We start from the raw sequence: 21,912 nt of genomic DNA on the forward strand, positions 1-21,912 counted from the left end.
AATTCCTCTCCCGTAATTTTGATAGGATGGACATTTCCCCTCCCGTTCTTTTCTAATTGATGGGAGTGGAATTGTCTTGGAGGGTTTTTGTCTGGTCATGTTTCATGTCAAAGCTTGATTTAACTTGAAACTATAATTTCATAGCTTCGGCTAATTACTCTAATTATGTATTATTTACACCCATACCATTAATCATAATACATGTATTTTTTCCGTTTATCGGCTAAAATATTATGTATCTATGATTAATGCTTATATTAAGATAACATTACTTGATTTGCTTTAAAACTGCATGCCTCCAGATGAGCCAAAATATTTCAAGAAATTCAACTTTGAGAAAATGTAAAGTAATAATATTAACAATTTAATAAATAATCATCTTGTTATAATCATGGAGCTTTATATTAAAACTTTATCTGTAATATAAGTCCCTAGTAATATGCAATTTATGACTGATTTTGTTGCATTAATCATCATATTTTTACTGCGTGACTAACAGCTATTTTTGAATATTCAAGCCTATTTTTTGGTAATATCGTAGATATCAAAGGCCTTTATGGCAATATTTTAATTCTCAATACATTTATAAGATTGTCATGAAAATTAACATGAATCTGAAGGCATGCTACTTTTATTCTTATATAAAATACTAATGTGATGTACTTTAACACGTGCAGTCGCTTGAGAGGGGAGACAATCAATACACACATGTAGGATATCATTTTGAAGAAGATCGCAAGATTTACGTACCTTTAGTGGAGTACCGATATGCACAACAGTTACTATGAGCCAAAATATTTCAAGAAAATCAAACTTTGGAAAAAATGTAGTCAGATTTTATCAAAGTAAAAAGATTCAAGATTTAAATCTTTACGTATTTTGTGCAATTATTTTGTTGTATAGTATTAAAAAAGGTTTAAAAAAACACACACTAAAAATGTATTTTACCCTTAACCCATTACTTCATGAGCATTTTGTGAAAAATGGCTGTTTTCATTGAAAAGTCTCCCGTTACAAGTTCAAATTGCTATAATACTATAAAAACTGCTTCAACACTAATCAAACTTGGCACAAATGTTGACTGGACCATTGCCCTTGCAACAACATGCTCAGGCTTAAATTTTCTGTTACCATGGCAACGAGGGGACATCTCAAAATTGCCAAAAATCACTATTTTGCGTTGATTTTTTCCATCAAAATTGATTTCAAAGTGCTGCAACTTCTCAATGGATTGAGATAGAGTCAAATGCTTTTCAGCGTTGGTTACACTTTACCTTATGATCAATCTGGGGTCATTTACAGCCTCTCACAAGTCCAAAATTTTCTTGGCGATGAGGGGGACTCCGCCCCCCTTCAAACCCCCCCCAAACAGAAGGGGGCACAACCCCCTTCTGGCAACCCCCTGATGTATCTTTTGGCTGGGGGGCCGCGCCGAAAAAGAGGTCATTTTTTTTAACAACATTTCTCAAACAAAAACAAGTGTTTGGGGCCTAAATAAGGCATTTTTTCATCATTTGAGACAACAAAAGGGGGGGGGGGGGGTTGAAAAAGGCGTTAAAAGGCGTCTATATGAAGTAATGGGTTAAGCTAGTTCAAGGAAATATGTATGAATAAAAATAGGCATGTTACAGTTTCCTCCCAAGGCATGCAGTCAGGTCTGTATGAAAGTCTTCAAAATGGGCATTTATATATTCAGATCTGAAAAAAAGGTCATTTATGGGACTTTAATGGATTTGTCTACAACAGCTACTTTTCCTTTGAATCATACAAGCTAAAAATCACTTAGAACAACATGTGTCTTAATCTAGTTACAATGGTGACTCAAATGTTAAACATTACTTAATTCTAAAATTCATCTAAAATGTGAAAAAAATCCTGCTTTTCTTGTATAGACATACCAGGTAGTTAAATGTCAAAAAAAATCTCTAAAACTTCCTACCTCCAATTTTATTGGAACATATATAATTATGTTAGTAAAACACTTTATATCACAAGCATCAAAATTCAATACTTTCAATAAAGTTGTACCTATATGAATTTTCCCATTTGGTTCTAAATTTTAACTAAAAAGAACAAAATTTTAATGTTACTGCTAAAATATTTATAATAATGTGTTTTAAAATGACTGTTTCTAAGCTATAATATATGTTTATGAAATCCCAAGAGTTGAGTGAATATTTCAATGTTAAAACTTCCATAATATCAATGTTTCAATAAATAAATGCTTCCCCTGGTAGTGTTTCATTTTCAACAAAAAGGCAGGGGGCATCAATTAAAATACAAATAAAAAGTTAAATATTGTAATATACAATGAATGGTTACTGCTTTTCTGTTATTTTCCCCTGGAATGCACCAGATGAATTAATTTTTTTTGATAATTTCCTTGGATTTATCATCTAATGTATTGTATACCCAGTTTTCTTTTTCTATGTCAAAAAGGGGAAGGACAGAGTCATATTATAGAATATACGGTAATTAAAAATAATTATAAAATCTTGTTTGAAAAGCTAACACACTAACACACATATAACAAAATGTTATCTAAACTTCTATATCCTAAAACTAGAACTAAACTAATGTCTTCCAATATAGAAAAAAAACATCTTGTTTTAAAATTACTTAAATGAAAATATTGCTTATTACGCCTTTATGGCAAAGTATGCAAAGTACCTATATACCTAACATCTTAGATGCCAATTGATAAATGAAGAATCTATGACAAAAAAGAAGAAATTAATATACTAGAAATGTGTCCATAGGACACGGGTGCCCATACACTCTATTGTTTTGTCAATCTACTGGCTCTAGGTCAAATGTATTTGGGCTACCGTGACACAAATTGAAAACTAAAAATATTTTACTAATTAAGTCGATGACAAATACTGAATAAAACCACAAGCAAACACCAAGGTGCATAACAAAACATGTTGACCAACATTCTTGTATACTTTCAGGACTACAGGTCAAATACTTTATGAGCTATGCATGAACAAGTCAAGGGCAATAACTCTATAAATGCTTAATAAATCCACACGAGAAAACTAGGTGCAAAACTGCACATGCTGATCAACATTCCAGTAAAGTTTCATGACTCTAGGTCAAATACTTTTTGAGCTATGTGAGACACAAGTTGAAAATTGTAAATTTTTACTAAATCAAGGGCAATAACTCAGACAAAACGGAATAAATCCACAAGCAATACCCCAGATATACAACTTCACATGATGAGCAACATTACTGTAAAATTTCATGAGTGTCACCCTTACTTTACTTTTTGAGCTACATACGGCACAAAAGAAAACGGACAAAAGGATGAACGGACGGACAAGGGTAAATCTAAATGCCCCCCCTCCCATAGTGGGGGCACAATAAATATGTGGCCTTCACCAGGTTGAGTCTATATAACACACTGTTGGAAGTTGAATTTTTGTATTTTAAAGGGCATAAAGCTATGTCTTATGAAATATTTTTATCAAATTTATCAACAGTAAAGTTATATTGGTTCCATTATGTTATGGTCCATTCTCAAGAGTGTTTTAACATAGAATGTGTCTCTGTTATTTAACACACATGAATATTGTATGTAAACAGAATAAAATGTTCTGGAACAAAATATTATTGTGCTATGTCAAATAAGGTTTTATCTGTTTAGCAATGATTTCGTGCATGTGCCATTCTCTTTTAAGAAAATTTACTTCCAATATTTTTGTCAAACAATAATTCTAGAATTAGTATTCTTTTTTTAAAATTTAATCAAAAATTTTTGTAGCAGATATATAACTTTATGAACTCCCTTTCATTTCAAACGGACCGTTCCAAATTTAAAGCAAGGTGAATACATTACAGGTAAAGGGCTAATGAGATTATAGATCACATTACGTTATAGTGAATTATAAATGAAATAATGCCTCTACTACTGATAGCATGTCATATACTCTGAAAATAGCATGACATCAAAGAAATATAATTATCATAGGCAATTAACAAAACAGATTTATTTATATATGTTTGCTGGGCATGCAATGGTTCTATAATTTATACATGTGATGCTATAAATAGAGTATAAAACTTGCTTAATTAAAGGCCCATTATGCCTCAAAAATGCTATCATTTTATTTCTCAAAAACCGTATTTTATACCTTGTTACAGTTTCTAAAAATATACACAGTTGCTACATACATGAACAAGCTTTTGTATCTTTAGTTCTGTTGGTGATGGTATAATTATAGTGAACAAGAATGTGGAACGACACATATACCCCCCTTTCTAGCAATTGACTCACATAATTGGTAATTTTATTACAGAAACTTGCCAAAAATGGGTACATGGAAGTGTTCAATTATGGAAAAATCAACAGAAACCATTGTGACATTTAAGGCCCATGTGACATTGACCTTTGACCTAATGACCCCTAAATCGTTAGAGGTCATCTACTACTTATGACCAATAACTAGGTGAAATATGAAGACTTTGTGATGAATACTTTTCAAGATAATCAGCGGAAACCCTTTTGACATTTAAGGCCCTGTGACCTTGACCTTTGACCTAGTGACCCCAAAATAAATAGGTGTCATCTACTAGTTATGACCAATCACTATGTGAAATATGAAGACTTTGTGATAAATACTTTTCAAGATAATCAGCGGAAACCATTTTGACATTTTAAAGGTCCCAGTGACCTTGACCTTTGACCTAGTGACCCCAAAATCAATAGGGGTCATCTACTAGTGATGACCAATCACTATGTGAAACATGAAGACTTTGTGATACATACTTTTCAAGATAATCAGCGGAAACCCTTTTGACATTTAAGGCCCCTGTGACCTTGACCTTTGACCCCAAAATCAATAGGGGTCATCTACTAGTGATGACCAATCACTATGTGAAATATGAAGACTTGTGATACATACTTTTCAAGATAATCAGCGGAAACCATTTTGACATTTAAAGCCCCTGTGACCTTGACCTTTGACCTAGTGACCCCAAAATCCAATAGGGGTCATCTACTAGTTATGACCAATCACTGTGTGAAATATGAAGACTTTGTGATACATACTTTTCAAGATAATCAGCGGAAACCATTTTGACATTTAAGGTCCATGTGACCTTGTCCTTTGACCTAGTGACCCCAAAATCAATAGGGGTCATCTACTAGTGATGACCAATCACTATGTGAAATATAAAGACTTTGTGATAAATACTTTTCAAGATAATCAGCGGAAACCATGTGGTCTACCAACGGACAGACCGACGGACCGAAAGACAGACCGACATTAGCAAAACAATATACCCCCTCTTCTTCGAAGGGGGGCATAATTAGTATTTTATATGGAAGTTTAGTTAAAATACTACTTTACTTACATTTTGCAACCTCTATGGCACATAACTGCATGTTCAGCACTACATATTTTTCAGTTATTAAACATCTAACATGCTCTTAATTCATTATTTAAACATATTTAACCACATGTTTGACATTTCTACATGTTCTCAGGAATTAAATAGATATGGATTTGTGTGCCTTTAATGTATGAGAAGTATTATATCAAAGGCATGGTGTGGATAGGAAGTCATCTAGTTTATAAACTGATTGGAACAATTTGAATGTATGTTTACGAATAAGATATTTAAAGAAAAATCAACAAATCAAAAACTTAAATGCCCATGGCAGTAACAAATTTTCCAAACTTTTTACATTCACTCAGTGTTATGAAAGACATCTGCCATTAAATAAAGGCTCTATTAAGTGTAACAATCTATTTTTAGCATTGGTGGTCTTGACTCCACTGACCCCTAGCTCCATTTAAAATACACCTATCAATTAAAAGGGTTGTACCTGCAAAAGTGTAATAATTTACTTTTGGCATTGGTGATAATATCCTTGACCCTAATGACCCCTAATTACACCCAAAGGAAGAGGACCTGCCTGAGCATCAAACATGAAATACATCAGTTTATAAAGGCTGTATGAGGAATTAAATAATTTATTTTTAACAACTATCTTGACCTTAGCCCAATGACATCAAAATTAGAGGAGTATTTAAGGTATTAGTATCCATCTACCAAATATGGATCATTAAATAAATGAAGTTATAAAGAAGAAATTAATGATAAATTCAACTTGCCAGAATAGGTTAGCTATACCAGAAACTGTATTCAAAGTGATAAAAAGGGGAAAAAATGGGAAAACAATAATAGAACTTATAATGTTCTTTGTTTTGATAAACAATTGTGCCAATTAAAAAGCCACTAGTATAAATAGAACTTCAGATATTTCCAACTTGTTGGTTTAGGTTAACCTTGTACGGGCGGACATAATGACAAAGGGACTTCTAAAATGGGATAAGGGGTCATTTCTTATATTTTCTTTTGTTTAATATTTTATTCTATTGTTATGGATTGGAGTCTGCTGTTTTCTTTTGTTCTGTTTACAGTCAGATGGCCCCCTATCTTTTCAGTAATATGGACAGACAGACAGACTGGGACAGTACAATTACTTTATGCGATATATGTTCATAAAAAAAACAACAACAAACCATGCTATCAATCTTTCTTTTGAAAATGAAACTGTAAACTGTTGAAGGTTTAAATGAGGGATTTTGATATAAAAAAGCTCAAATTAAACAGTTATAACAGTAGTGTTTGATCAAACATGTATTGGATAGCCTGACTAAATACTAATTGCTCAAGCAAGACATTATTAACTACCTGTATTGATAGGGGTAAATAAACAAGGTAACCCAACTGGGGTCAATGTAAATCAAAACTGGAACTGAAATAACCTTTGTTAAAATATAAGAACCTTTTTTATTTTTCTTTTGTCAAATACCAGGCATAGTGTCTGAAATTATTTTACCCATTCTTCTGAAATAAACTCTGAAGTTAAATCTGTATATTGTTTCTTATGAAATCCAACATCAGGAGCAAGTTAAGTACTCAAAACAGTACACAAGAGAATTGAATCTTATATTTCCACTTGCCAACATCCATTCAAGTTTATGTATTAAACATGTTTTTTTTTTTTGTTTTTTTTTTTGGGGGGGGGGGGGGGGGGGGGCAAACATGACATGCATACATCTGTCTGTAAACACAGGCAAGAACCATGGAATGTATCTTAAATAACCTATATTCTTTAACATCATGCCAACTGCATAATATTCATCTTTTAATGGATGTTTTGAAGTCACTTGGTGACAAATTATATCTTATATTAGGATACCAGAATATATTGTCCAAGATAACCACAAAATTGCCTGTTCAAAAGCATATCTAATGTTTGTTGTTGCAATGGTAGTCTCATGTATTATGAGCATTGTAAAGTTATCTACTGACCAAATATGGGTTATAAGGTTCCATGGTAAATGATATGGTTTTCCACATAACTGTTTATTGTGTATTTTGTCTGTACCTAACCGGGACACTATTAATATGAAACTTTCCTTTGCATGTGAAACTATATATCCATATGATAGCTTAATACCCGAATACTGAAACCAAGAATCTATGTCAAGCCTGCATGCATACCTGTATGCACTTGCCTACATTTATATGGTTGGTATTGAAAACTGTTATTTTAACCCATTCCCTCAATTATACTAACCTTTTAACGTCTTTTTCACCTCCACCCTCTTGTTAAAGCCTCAAATGGTAAAAAAATGCCTCACTTAGCCTGCCAACACTTGTTTTTGTTTGAGAAATGTTGTTTAAAAAGGTGGCAGCTCTCTAACAAAAAGATACATCAAGGGGGTGCCAGAGGGTGATGTGCCCTCTTCTGATCAGGGTTTTGAAGGGGGCAGGAGCCCCCTCATCGCCAAGGAAAATTTAGAACTTGTGAGAGGATAAAAATGACCTCAGGTCCATCATAAGGTAAGGTGTAACCAACACTGAAAAGCCTTTGACTCTATCTCAATCCATTGAGAAGTTGCAGCACTTTGAAAATCAGTTTTGATGGAAAAAATCAATGCAAAATAGTGATTTTTGGCAATTTTGAGATGCCCCCTCATTGCCATGATAACAGAAAATTTAAGACTGAGCATGCCATTACAAAGGCAATAGTCCAGTCAACATGTGTGCCAAGTTTGATCAGTATTGAAACATTTTTTATAGTTTCATAGCAATTTGAACTTATTGGGAGGCTTTTCAATGAAAACAGCCATTTTTCATGCGATAATGGGTTAATAGGGGATTTGGATTATACACCAGTATTTTTGACACCTGTTATGAGGCATTTCTTTATCGACTTTTCCAAGAATTTTTATAAGCTGACCTATTTGTGCTACAAATTGAGATATTGAGCTATTTTATGTATTTAATCTCCAGAATGCAGAATAAAAATATCTCAGAATCTAGCTTGAGAAGTATTAGATTTTTAATTTTTATTGAGTGCAAACTTGTTCTCTGTAGTTATTTTGAATGTTAAGCTCATATGTTAAACTACATAAAGACAAACATTGGCGTAAAGTTTTATCAGAATTGATCATACCATTATCCAATTACAGCCTGGACAAACAATGCAATACTAAACAAGTTTTACCTTTGTTCCAGAAAACTGACTTTGACCTTGGAGTGACCAATCAGGTTATTTCATGGAATGTTGTTTCGCATTTAGAAAAAAAAAACAACAAAATATATCTGTGACAAGTTATAAAAGAATTTTATCATCACATCATACTTAAAACTTTTTGATAGGACAAGTGAATTTGATTTTTACATTATGACCTTGACCATTCAGAAACCAATTCGATTATGAGATACCTAGCTTGGTTGGTCCAAGCAAACATTTAATTTAGGTTGTATTGAAATAACTACACATTTTTTTAAAGTAAATACAGACCAGATAAGCAATTTTGACCTTTGACCCCAAACTATGACCTTGACTTCTAAGTGATCAATATGGTTCTTAATTTCCGCAGACATAATAAAGGGTTGTAAAGTGACCCCCATTAAACACACATGGCAAAAATAGGGCTGATTTTTTACTTTCTTTATAAAGCAGAACAAATTTAGGGATTTTATTATTTTACTTCAGATTAGTAGGGTTGTTTCTATTACCTTCATAACTCAAATACCAACGCTGTGTTTCCAACAACAATCTATAGCCCTCTTCTTTTGTAACGAAATTTTGTCCTTAATATCGAATAAACTCCTACATAATAATAACTATAAAATAATAAAGTAAATTTAAAAAAACAGCTTTCTGGTTAATTTCATATTCCTGTATTTTATTTATTTACAATTTCTTTTAAAATCCATTATCACTGAACAACAGTATACATTTATAATGTCATACTTGATAAAAACACTAAACACTGTAGATCTACATGACAAAAATATAAATATTTCTATAGAAATTTTTTCAAAAGTTTTGACAGTCTTGTGTTAAAGAACGCATCTGAATAAATACCATCGCATAAATAAAGAATCACTTGGACAAACCTTCAATGATAAAAATACATTAAACTCCGCATAAAGACCACTTGTCTATAAAGACCATGTATAATATGGGTGGCCTTTCACAGGTTTGATTGTACATAATTTGCTTGTAAAGTTTTGCAATTTTCCTGTTTAATTGTCACTTCCTGTAATCGATTAAATTTTGTTGATTTTTTTCTGAAGTCACATGTACACTCTTGTCTACATCACAACCCTATCATACAGTTTTCCATAATTGATTCATCATTCTTTAAATTGGCACATGGTCATTTTATTGGGTGGGAATATACATAACAACCAGGAACAAATGTAAAAGGAACTAGAACTGTGTCCAAAGGACACGGATGCCCCCACTGACAACAAATATATATGGTATATAGTGAAAAATCAACAAAGGGCCATAATTCTGTTAAATTTGGTCGCAGCAAAAATTCCTTCCTTTACTTCTATCTACACATTAAGGTTGTTCATCTCTGGAAGTTTAAGCAAAATCTGCCATCCTGTTTAAGAGGAGTTGCGTTCACAAAATTTCTATATGGTATATAGTGAAAAAATCAACAAAGGGCCATAATTCTGTTAAATTTGGTCATAGCAAAAATTCCTTCCTTTACTACCATCTACACATTAAGGTTGTTCATCTCTGGAAGTTTAAGCAAAATCTGCCATCCTGTTTAAGAGGAGTTGCGTTCACAAAATTTCTATATGGTAAATAGTGAAAAAATCAACAAAGGGCCATAATTCTGTTAAATTTGGTCGTAGCAAAAATTCCTTCCTTTACTACCATCTACACATTAAGGTTGTTCATCCCTGGAAGTTTAAGCAAAATCTGCCATCCGTTTTTAAGAGGAGTTGCGTTCACAAGATTTCGGGACGGACGTTCCGGACGTACAGACAGACGGACAAGTGCAACACTATATGCACCCCACTTCGTGGGGTCATAAAAATCAAAAGTGGATGGGTGGAGGTCATAATAAAAACCTTACGGTTATTTTGATATCCACTAAATCTATGAATATTGACGGCAATGGCAATGTCAGATAAGTGACTTAAATTAAAGCAGCCTTCAGCTTGTATTTTTTTGCTGGAAAAACAATTCTGTGTTGTATCAAACTGAGTAGTGCAGTAATATTAGTTCAGGAAAAATGCATCAAATCACTTAAGGCCTTCAAAACAGCGTTTTATAGCCCGCAGTGACTTTCGTTTCTAAAAATAAAAGAATGGGAAAGGAATTGTCCGCTTTACTAATTTACATAGAGAGCAGACCAGATGTTCCTTATTGCTTATGTATTTTATTAATGACTAATTTCATTATATACCTTAATTCTTTTGATTTGACAATAATATGTAAAAGTAGATCTTAAAATAACATATCTAACTTTTAGAAAAGCTGAAGGTCACTTTAATCAAGACAGTAACAATTCTCAAATGTGGTCCTAGCATCAGAGATCCTAATGGGTAATACATCACCGTAGAAACAATATTATATATTAACATGATTCCCAGTGCTAAAAAATAAAAAGAAATTCAAAATTAAAATTCTTCTACGCTGTCTTCTTTCACATACATGTCTTGATTTCTCCTTTTAAACTTTTTACTCGCTGGACTTTTTATACATTTTGGAGTATCCAGTCTTTTCTGTCCTGTTTTCTCTAAAGAGTCCTCTAAATATTTATTTTCCAAATTCACTATAGGACTTGAATGGTTTAGAGGTTTATCAAGCTCCGCATCGCCCGTTAATTCCGGTAGGCTTTCTAAAACCGCCTTGCCTTTTCTCTGTTCGGCCATTATTGCTTGAAATTCTACATCCTCAGTTTCAGCTGACATCTCCATTATTACACTTTCATTTTTCTTATTCGAACTTTGTGCCGACAACATTTCTTGCAATTCTGGATCATCATCACTGATTTCTAGTGACTTACAATCTAAACTAGACGAGCTATTTCTACTGTCAACTATTTCCGAGTCAGAGTCCGACTTTCCGGGAGAGAACATTCCGGTTCCCGTCTTCAATCGGTCTGATTTCTGAGCGGCTAATATATCCGCTAATTCTGCATCATCATTTACCTCGTCTTGTGAAGATGGACCCGTATCTGAACTACTCCCCGATTCACTTGGTGGGCACTGTTTCAACTTTTCTGATAAACTCATTCTTTTCTGAACTTTGAACAGTTTACCAGGAGAATCTACTCCTCCTCTATTTGAGTTTGTATTCACATCTAAGTTTTCAGCAGCCGCAACATTTTCCTCATCTTCATTAATTGAAATTTCGTCAGGATTACCAACGGAAATAAAACTTTCACTACCAGCTGAAAGTATACTATCATTTCCCGTGGACATAAAGCTTATACTTCGATCACTAAAACTCTTCTCACTTTCGGTCATTGAAATAAAACTTAGTTCACTGTCATCTTCATCATCAACATCATCATTGTCATCATCATCATCACCTGCCCCGTCAACTTTTTCACTTTCAGCATCATCTGGAAGGTCGTATTGGGAATCTTTTCCGAGAAACACGGCATTTGGGTCGGTAAGGTCTAGCATACTACACAGCAAAGTGGTCTGGGGATTAATCTCGGGCTGCGGTGCTGGCATTTTATTCTGTTGTTTGGACAGTTTCGGGTCATACGCTGGAACAGTGGGTTCAAATTTTTCAGGAAATGTAAGATTGCCACCGAAGCAGGAACAAACAGCATCCATCTCTGCCTTTGTTGGCGTAAACTTTGTCCTGAAATATTACAAATAATTTCATACAGCCGGGCATTACATAAGAACTACTGAACTAATTTTATGGGTTTTTTTCTTATTTTCTTTACAACAGCTTCTGATTGTGCAACAAAAAGACCATAATGGAAGCTTATCTATCCTCATAAAACTACTTTTGCTTTATTCAACCACTTCTAAAAATAATTTCAAATTTTACAAATACAGAAACCAAAGCAAGTACCCTTTTGTTACATTTCCTTGTTTTCAGACAGCATTTTAATCTAGACACTTCTTTAATTTTTCTGGTATTCCTGGTGCAAAAAAAAAGCCAATGATACTGTCCCCTCTTTTTTTTGTTATTAAGTCAGAGCAACACTTAAAAGAAGGGGAAAATATAGCGCGATAAATCAGAAAAGGGGTAAACCTGAAATTAAATTCCAACAACTGAAAATGGAATTTACCCACACATTTTACAGTTTTATGAAAAAAAATTAATATCAATTCAATTTTACATGCATGGTACATAGCAGAGGCTATCTAGAGAGATAGCTTTCTGTCTTCTAGCTTATTTAAGTCAGATGCTGTTAAGTCATGGTTCTGGTAAGGAAGGCACAAGGCATTTTAGGGGAAAATATTAGCATTTTTAGGGGAAAATATACCTATTTTGGGCTAGGGGAAACAGCCTTTATTCGGCTGTAGAATACAGAGAAAAAAATCACTGAATACTGGTGTGAAAAGACCACAACTGCTCTCAGTGCATTATTATATTAAAATTGCATTACATAATATAAGACACAAGCTAGCATCTGAGTGGAACCATTGAGATTCTGTATACTAACTGGATAGCTTTTTGACGGATGAAAAAAACCAAAGCCCATGTCCGAATTCAACCCTCACTTGTGGGGGGCAAGTGAAATCTTGGGTAAAACCACAATCAAACTCTGTACATTAGTTGGATAGAATTCAATGTCTCAGGGAAGATTCACACAAGTAATTCCAAGCAGTCGACTTCAACCATTTTCTTCATATAGTCAAGGAACTAAAATTTTTTAGAAAAACAAAGCTTATACCTTTTGTTGCAACCAGAAAACAATGGAAAAGATTTTTATGTTAGATTCATAGAAGTGAAAAGAGCCAAATGTGATTTTTAAACATATATTTACCTTTCTCCTGGCACCCCGCCAGGATAATGAGGCGCTTTGGTTAAACTCAACATATGATTGGTCAGTTTAAGAATGGCCAGCCATTCAACATCAAGCTGTAATTTGATTGGCTTAGAGCTGTCATGTGGTACATCAATCACCTGTAGCAACAATAAAAGATATGTAACCTGTTAAATTTCTCAATTAAAATTTCTACAAATTTTTGCAGCCAAAAAGAATCTTAATTATAACTTAATTTTAAGTTCAAAATAGAGTAGAAAGAAACTTTAAGTAATATTTTGTGCTAGAAAGGTGGCGACCAAATCTGAGACAATGTTCTGTTGTCTTTAAGTTAAGATAAAGGTCATGAACATATACTACAAGTTGTTAATAGCTGATGTTGTGGTAAAAAAACATTTAACAACACGACAAAGTAACAGTCTTAACACGAATGTTGTATTAGTGGGGATGCAAGAAGTAGATGTAGAGACAGGCAGACGGACGGCGCAATTATATTATATATGCTGCCCTTTGGGGGAATAAAACTGTACAGTGGTAATAAAGTTTAACCAACGCGTAAATGCTGTCACATATGCCTGATAAGGACAACTCTCCTTATTCTTCAGATAGTAGATCCATATACAAGTACCTCGAACTGCTTTGATTACAAACTTGAGAAATTAAAACATTGGACTGTAGAATGTTTTCCTACCTGTAAAAACTCCCTCCTTGGTAAACATTTATCTAATGCAAGAAATTTAGTAGTCTTTGAATTTATCTCTTCCTGAAAGAAAAAAAACACATTAAATTTGCTAAATGTCAGCTGCATTTTTTTCAGTTTGAATTAGGTCACAACTACACTGTTATGGTAATATGGAGACTTTTCGAGCTCAATTGGTGCAGGAAGACATACGGTGCCACCTTCCAACATTATATAACTATTCTCATTGACAGTAAAACAAGATCCTGGGTAATAAAGCATATAATTCTGTAAAAATCTATGTTTGAGTTATCAGTCTTTGAAATTGCCAACCATTGCTCCCAAATAAGTGTGTGAATTTTCAACCCATTCTCTTCAGTAGTTTTAGAGATACCAACTTGCTCGTTAAATCTTAACCAAAGTGGACACTGATGCCTGGGTGTGTACAATAGCTCTCCCTACTCTTCAAATAGTCAAGCTAAAAATCAAACAAGAACAATGAAGCTTAAAATTACTCACTGTATGTTGTACGACAGCCGGGAACTTGACATGCAGATGAGCCGAGAACCAGTATGTTGGCTGTAATAACTTTAGAAGGTCTGCAGCCATAGGATTTCCTAGGATATCTTTTTCAATTTCATCAGCAAGAAACCTCTTTTTCTTCACCAGTTTATTCACATTACCATACTTGTAAATTCCTCTTGGCCAATCATGAGACATGAAGATATCTATGTGATTTTTTACCTGTAAACAAATTTCATAGACATCTTTCAATATAGGAATTTGGGACAAATCTATTTCTTCTTACCATTTGTAAAACTTGTATTGAAAGATACCGCTTATAATGATATACATGTACCATGTATTAATTCAAATGTACAATTCTTTTGTCACTGTTCTAACTCTTGTTTTCAAATTGGTTGCCTCTCCATTTAAATAATATCCAGGGAAACTGAACGTGTTAGCCTCATTAAATAAAGTTGTTACTTACTTACTTACTAGTGATCACAATATAAATTCAGTGGTCCCCTGAATATCAGACAGACAGACGGACAGACAGATGACGGAGAAGTGATCCCTATATGTTGCCACTACTCCGTAGAGCCGACAGAAAAATGATATCCACAGGGCTACAGATAACATTTTGTGTATATTGGGTAATTACCCCTTGTTTTGTGATCTATTGGGTTTTTCTATTTTCTTTGAGTTATCTCTGTATTTTTTACCCTACCCCATCTAACCAATTTGGGTAATAAAGCACGAGTTCATGTATTTTACCCAAAATTTCTGACCTTCATTGTAGACTGTTGTAGGTTTTGTATGGTAATAAAAAAATACTTACTACTTTGCTTTATGGTTTATTGGCCTAGGAGATTTCCAAGCTGCCTGATATAATTTAAAGGTTAAAACAGTCTGAAACAGTATGATCTGCCTGATGTACTCGTTAAGTAATAATTTATGTCATTACGCACCAGTTCAAAAATTTATGTCATTACGCACCAGTTCAAATGTAGTTTGCATAAATAAGAATTCATCTACTTTTTCTTACCCTTAGTTATTATTTCTATAAGACATATAAGTCAACAACCGCTAACCACTCGCAAGGGAACTGATTCTATTTAGACATTTTAATTGGGTAATAATGCAAATACGCATGTTATCTGCAGCCCTGATCATGATAAAAATTCGGTGGTCCCCTGAATATCAGAGTTTACTGTATATTGTAATAAATTCTGAACATTTATTTACTTATGAGATAATACATACCTGTTTTAACCTGAAAACATCAAAGTTTCTCAAGTGATATGCTGATCGTTTTGAATCTTCACAATATGGTGGGTGCTCAAAATGTCCTGTAAATCATAACAGATAAAATACTCAGTTCAAAACTTCATATGAATGTTTCTGTATGAATTCCAAAAAATATTCCATGCAAACAACTAGCATAACAGTCATTTGGCTATTTCCCAGCTAGCAGCCTATATTTTATAATCCCTTGACAACCAGAAACACCAGTGGAACTGTATGCAAGAGCTGTCAGTAAGACAGTGTGCTCAACTATTCTCAGAGCTTGATAGTTAAACAAGAGCCTGAATAATGTGGAATTTTCCAAGTTAAAAAAAAGGGCCATAATTCTGTCAAAACCCACATCAGTGCTATAGGTTTATTATGCTCTCAAATAGTGTGGAGTTTTAACCCATTCTCTTCAGAAGTTTTGTAGTTAACTTCATAATATTTCAAATTGTCCTGTCTGAAATTAGTCAGTCTCTGGCAATAAAGCAATAGATGACACGAATGCAATATAAAGGTTACCTTTCATATAGTCTTTGCCTTTGTAGATACCTGACATACCACCAATTCTGACACCACCAACCTGCACCACTCCAGCATAACCTGTTATAATAATAAAACATTCAGTCATCTGTCACCTTTGAGTGCAAACATATTATAACTAGTACAAATAGAGTTCTTGAAAAGTCTGTCAGGAAAATATCTTCTTTTATTTAGTTTTATGTCACACAAAGATGTTGTATGGTAATTTTTCAGCTTAACTAGTGGAGGAAGACCTCATAATACCATCCTTGCATTATTTCAGGCACCAGAGGTTACCTGAGTAGAACCACCAACCACTGAAGCTGGATAGTGCTCTCACATGAAAGAATCAAGTCTCTTTAGAGATTTGAAACTGTAGCAGTAAAAGGCAAGTGGTGTTTGAAGTCAACAACCGCTAACTACTCGCAAGGGAACTGATTCTATGTATCAATGTGAGCATTATGTTAATTTATGTTTGATGGTGTAAGTTTGATTCCCACACAGAGCAGATACCGTAGGTATGCTGTGCACTGAATCAATGGAAGCTCTGGTTAAGGTTTAATATCCAACGACACCTATCATATCAATACAAGGAAAAACTCAAAGTAGCTCTTACCCATGTAGTATATTTTTGGGGCCACCCAACCACCATAGGGTAGTTCCTGTAGATAGTTTGATGCTTCATGATTCCCTCCAATAAATATTGTAAGTATTGGTGCAACTTTCTCTCCAGAGTAATACCTGTAATGTAAAATACAATATAGCATTCAATCATACAACTTGAATAACTCGATTTAGTACAGTATCTGAGGGGATTTCCTGTGTGCATGAAAGTTCTCATAATATTTTATGCAAAATCTGTTAGAGGAATATCTGAGTTGTAAGAATATCAGATCATGGTGTGGTTTGAGAAATCCAAGATGGTGTCCAAGATGGCCACCAACAATATGAAAATTACCATTATCTCTCAATTAATTGATTTTTGGCAGTTAAAACTTCTGCATGTATTCCTCTTATGCATCTTTGTATCAAATATATTATCAATTGTTTTACGCAGTCAACAAAAATTAGAGAGATGGCTGAACAGTGAAAAGGTTTCTGTTGCAGAACGTAAGAATTATTGGTTCAACCCTTACTTTTCATGAGTACTCAAATACATACAATTATTTGGTGTATCTAATTTTTACCCTCTTAGCCAGTAATGGTCTTGTAGCAAAGGTGACTTCTGCTCAACCTTAGGATTGCCTGGACACTTTAAGGCTTACTGGACACCAACAGTGCAATAATCAATAACTTTACTTTTCTTTTCATAAATGATTTTTCTCACCAAATAAAGAGCTCAGATCAATTGACTTTACACTTATGTTCAGATGTGTTTACTGTTAGTTTCTTATTGAAATTTGGTTAAAATGAACCTGTGTACCAACACTTATACCTTAGTTGGCCTAAATTTGAATCTAGCTATGAGATTCTAAAGACCTGCTGTAAGCAACTGATTGTTAAATCAAGCTACTTGTATTCTGAAGATTTGCATGCTTCACTCAATTCAAGTAATGTATAATTTAAAAAGTTGGTAGTTATTTGTAGTCAAACAATCAACCAATATAATGTTACAAGTATAAGATAAGGAAATATGTATCTTCCAAGTTTTCTTTTCTTTGAAAAAAGCAAATGAAAAAATACATTGAAAAGCAAATGAAAATTATACAGAGATTTTATCATAGTTCTTCTCAGGTGACCCCTAAAACTCAAAATTATGAGTACAGAAGGGTAAATAAGGTTCTCCTTTCGTAACAACCATTACAAGTTATCATATGACATTTTAAGTGTCGGGTTCAATGAGATTTAAAAGACTTTAGCTGGAAAAAAATAACACAAAAACTAAAACGCCCCAAAAATAGAAGGAAATCTGAAGTTCAATTTACTTATAAAAGGTATTCATTTTCTTGTGTTTCTGTGGCACAGCCATACAGTCCATGTCGGCCATGTTTCGTACAGATTGGAAGTCTCCGCATATTAAAAGTAGGTCAACCTTAAAATTGTTCTTTTTCTCGAGATATTCTATTGTTTGATATATGTTGTCCAGCTCACCATGGCAACAGCCTTCTACTGCAATCTTCATTCTTTAAACTGTCTAAAATTCTCTCCTGTAAATGTAGAAACATAAAACAAATTTTAAAGATAATTAATGTTCAAATTTGATATTTGAAAATACAAAAAAATGCTATACAGTCACTATTAAAAAGTTATTTACCAAAATAAACATCTTTTATAGTTCACATAGAGAAGATTATGTTACCTTTGAACTGTACCTAATTAATGACATAATGTGGTTTCACTAAAAAGCTAGAAATGTGTTGTCATGCCCAAATCATTTGAAATGCCCCCACATGCAGACAAAATTTAAATGTTAGAATATTTAATTTCAAATTTGTTTGCACAAACTATTTCTTTCATTCTAAGTTCAAAGGCCTTAAACTTTTCAATGTTAACAAAAATGATTTTTATACAACTTTCAAGGCCCTGAAACTATTCAGTGTTAACCTAGTCACTTTGCAAATTGCAAATTTGAGATGAATCTGTTAGAGAGATAATGAATAAAAACTAAAAATTCAAACTTGACCAGCATATTCCTAGGATATATACATATATAAATTTAAGTCCAAAATGGCAACTGTTTGGGAGAATAATGAATGAAAACTGAAAATTTCTCCTTTTCTTGTTTTCAAAGTTAAATGGAGTAACTCTACCAAAAATCATCGAATCATGACCAAATTCAAACTTGACCTGTGCATTTCTATATCATATCCATATTTTAAATTTGAGTGAATGTATGCAACTTTTTGGGAGATAATGAACGGAAACTGAAAATTATTTCTTTTATTTCAAAGTAAACAAAAAGGGCAAAAATCATGAAACAATTACCAAATTCAAACTTCATCTGCACATTCCTTTAAAATATCCATATATTATATATGAGTTGAATGTGTCCAACTACTGGGGAGATAATGAACAGAAACTGCAAAATTACTTCAAGGGGGATTTATAAGTGACATTTTCGAAAACCTAGCTAAACACCGTTTTCCGGTACGTTACGGATTTAGCTCTGGGGAATTACGCCAAATGAAGTACATAACACAACTACATGATATTTCTATTTTTCTATCATTATTTTACCGTTTAAGGTGAGAAAAAATGATGTATTTGAAAATTATCAATATTCCTTAAATATCTATTGCAAATTTTTCAAAAAAAATAAATTGTTTATAATGAAAATCAATAAAATTAAAACAGACGTAGTGGAATCTTCCATAATAAATAAGGTTATTTTCTGCGTAAACTTGTGTATTTACTTTATTTTTTGTATGGAATTATTCATACAATGATATTTAATTATTTTCTTATAAAGAAATAACTATTTTATTTCAATTTAATTTTAAAAAGGCTGAAAACATCGAGTTCGCTATTACACTCCATTAGGTGAATTCCCCAGAGCTATGTACAGAAAGTACCGGAAAACGGCGTTTAGCTAAGTTTCCGAATTTGTGAAGTCTTTCAATAATCATCCAACCGTGACCAAATTCTGACTTGACCTGCATTTTCTTATGATATATTCATATGTCAAATATGGACATGTGTTACTCTGGTAAGGTTTCGTAACAGGTCTGATCCAGAACTTTATGCCACATGAGATGAAATACAAAAATGTTTAACAGTTACATAAAGCCGCTTATAATATAAAGTTTTGGAAGCAAGAACTATATATGCTTCTCTTTACTCTATGGCATGGTACATTTTACATGAAGAAACACGAGCATGCCAAATACCATAAGCTAGTTAAATCGCAGTGAGATGAGTTTACCTGTTTACATAGCGCATTGCCAAACCATTCTATATTTTAAACAGTTGTAAGACTCTGCCTCTGGTTCAATCTAAATCTTATGGTAAACTAACAGCAAATAATTGCAACCTGCATGCCAGCAATTCGTAATGCTTATGTTTTTGTTACTGAATCTATATTGATTCAGACGTATGGTCATTTGTAACCACAGCAAAGAAATTTTCAAGTGTCAAATTTATAGATTTGAAATTAAGTAGTCGCGGAAACTAGTGAAAGTCAATAAATGTAGACTTATTAACTGCACAATTTGTTTGGATTATAAATAGTTATAAATGCATGGAAATGTTATAATCTGGTCAATCTAAAATTTATACTTACGTTAAAATTTGCTAATTACACATTTTAATATTATTTATTCTTTTTTTAAAAATCATCAACCCAATGATATAAATACACCGAAAAGTTACTGCCATTTCAGTCAATATTGAAATAAACCACATCGACAGAGGTATCTGAAATCTTCTCCAAATCCCTCCAGAGGCGTGCACGTCGCGGAGAAGGCACACGGCAGGTCAAGGTCAAGTCATCTTAAGTACCAGAGGTGACTGGTTGACCTGTCGTGACTAACTCTGGAGGGTGGCGCTAACAAGAGCCGTTTTATGTCAACCGCCTGTTTGCAGCCGTCACGGAACTTGATGCTTTTCCGGTATTGTCTTTCCTCCACCGAACGAAGAACAGGACTTAGGAAGATCGGCATGAAAAAGACGTCCCCGATGAGACTACTAGAGTGGACCGGCATGGACGCTGAGATCTCGGACATATGGAATTTCCGGCGCCGAGCTAAAATAAACTTAAAAACACACACAGGTATCTGAAGTCTGGACTGGTCTTCAACAGTCACACTCAAAATTATAAATTCTGTCCTATTAAGATCTGCCAGTTGGACCAAATTTGACCTTGAGTGTACATCCAGTGTTACCATGCAGATGCTGCAATCACTTAAATTGCGCCGATAGACTTTCCTAGTATTTACTGTATGCTCCCCATGAGTGCTAATTTAGACGATTCGTTGTAAAAATAACACTTTCCTGAGTCCAGGTGACCGTTCACCTAACTCTTGTTTTCAATGAATTTATTGATTGCACTAAATGTACTATACTAGTACTATCAAGATCCTAAGTCATACTATCAATATTGAGGGCCTTAGTTCCTCCTTAACAGTCCTAAGGCTTGATGCCGTCTCAGTAACCGTTTTCTGATAGAAAATATTATTCTCTAAATTTATATTTTTACTACATTTATTTTAGAGCACCACAAATACTATATCAATACCTTCAATCAAGGGTCCTTTGTGTTCCTTAGATCTTCACATTGTGTTTTCTGCGCCTTTTATTTAAATCATATCAACCATTTACATGTCAGGTAGTAGCTAATTCAACATTATTTCGTTTATTTGTACTTTTAACAAGCACCACGCACAAACGGTAAAAAGCCCAGCGCCAGAAACCGCAAGGTCAACATTAAGACAACAAGTCTACCAAAATAAGCCAAAATCAAAGAATAAATACTTTACTTTGCAGCAACTCGTAGACCCCAACCCCCCCAAAAAAAAAAAAAAAAAAAATCAAAACAAATATATATTTTAGAAAAGATTGACAGGGAAACTTATAGTTATTTATAAGAGGAAAGTAACAAAACAATTATAAAATCCATCTTCTAGTGGTAGAATGTATGCAAAGTATATTATTGCTGTAGATGAAAACGTATATTATAATGTA

General features: G+C 33.5%; 1 protein-coding gene across 2 annotated transcripts; it reads right to left on the reverse strand.

Moving 5' to 3' along the window:
- Positions 1-9,193: 9,193 nt before the first annotated feature.
- On the reverse strand, positions 9,194-20,599 carry LOC132714392 (lariat debranching enzyme-like). Of its 2 annotated transcripts, none has more exons than XM_060697256.1 (9): positions 20,513-20,599; positions 18,219-18,440; positions 16,910-17,034; positions 16,294-16,374; positions 15,748-15,833; positions 14,500-14,724; positions 13,993-14,064; positions 13,302-13,441; positions 9,194-12,160 (listed from the first exon to the last, which is right to left on the reverse strand). In XM_060697256.1, the coding sequence occupies exons 2-9, from the start codon at positions 18,413-18,415 to the stop codon at positions 10,963-10,965; spliced, it is 2,124 nt and encodes a 707-aa protein (XP_060553239.1). In that variant the 5' UTR covers positions 18,416-18,440; positions 20,513-20,599; the 3' UTR covers positions 9,194-10,962. The 2 variants fall into 2 exon arrangements, with proteins under 2 accessions (XP_060553239.1, XP_060553240.1); XM_060697257.1 differs by having other exon boundaries at positions 18,385-18,440; positions 20,513-20,569.
- Between the last annotated feature and the right edge of the window lie 1,313 nt (positions 20,600-21,912).

Source organism: Ruditapes philippinarum, unplaced genomic scaffold (genome assembly GCF_026571515.1).
Source record: "Ruditapes philippinarum isolate M1 unplaced genomic scaffold, ASM2657151v2 ctg2486_1_1_1_1, whole genome shotgun sequence".
Classification (NCBI taxonomy): Eukaryota; Metazoa; Mollusca; class Bivalvia; order Venerida; family Veneridae; genus Ruditapes; species Ruditapes philippinarum.

Excerpts from the sequence above, each read along its gene's own strand:
- LOC132714392 (XM_060697256.1), bottom strand. The coding sequence starts at position 18,415 with ATGAAGATTGCAGTAGAAGGCTGTTGCCATGGTGAGCTGGACAACATA. Across the intron at positions 17,035-18,218 it reads AAAATGAATACCTTTTATAA|GTATTACTCTGGAGAGAAAG; the intron begins GTAAATTGAACT and ends TTTACATTACAG. Across the intron at positions 16,375-16,909 it reads CCCAAAAATATACTACATGG|GTTATGCTGGAGTGGTGCAG; the intron begins GTAAGAGCTACT and ends TTATTATAACAG.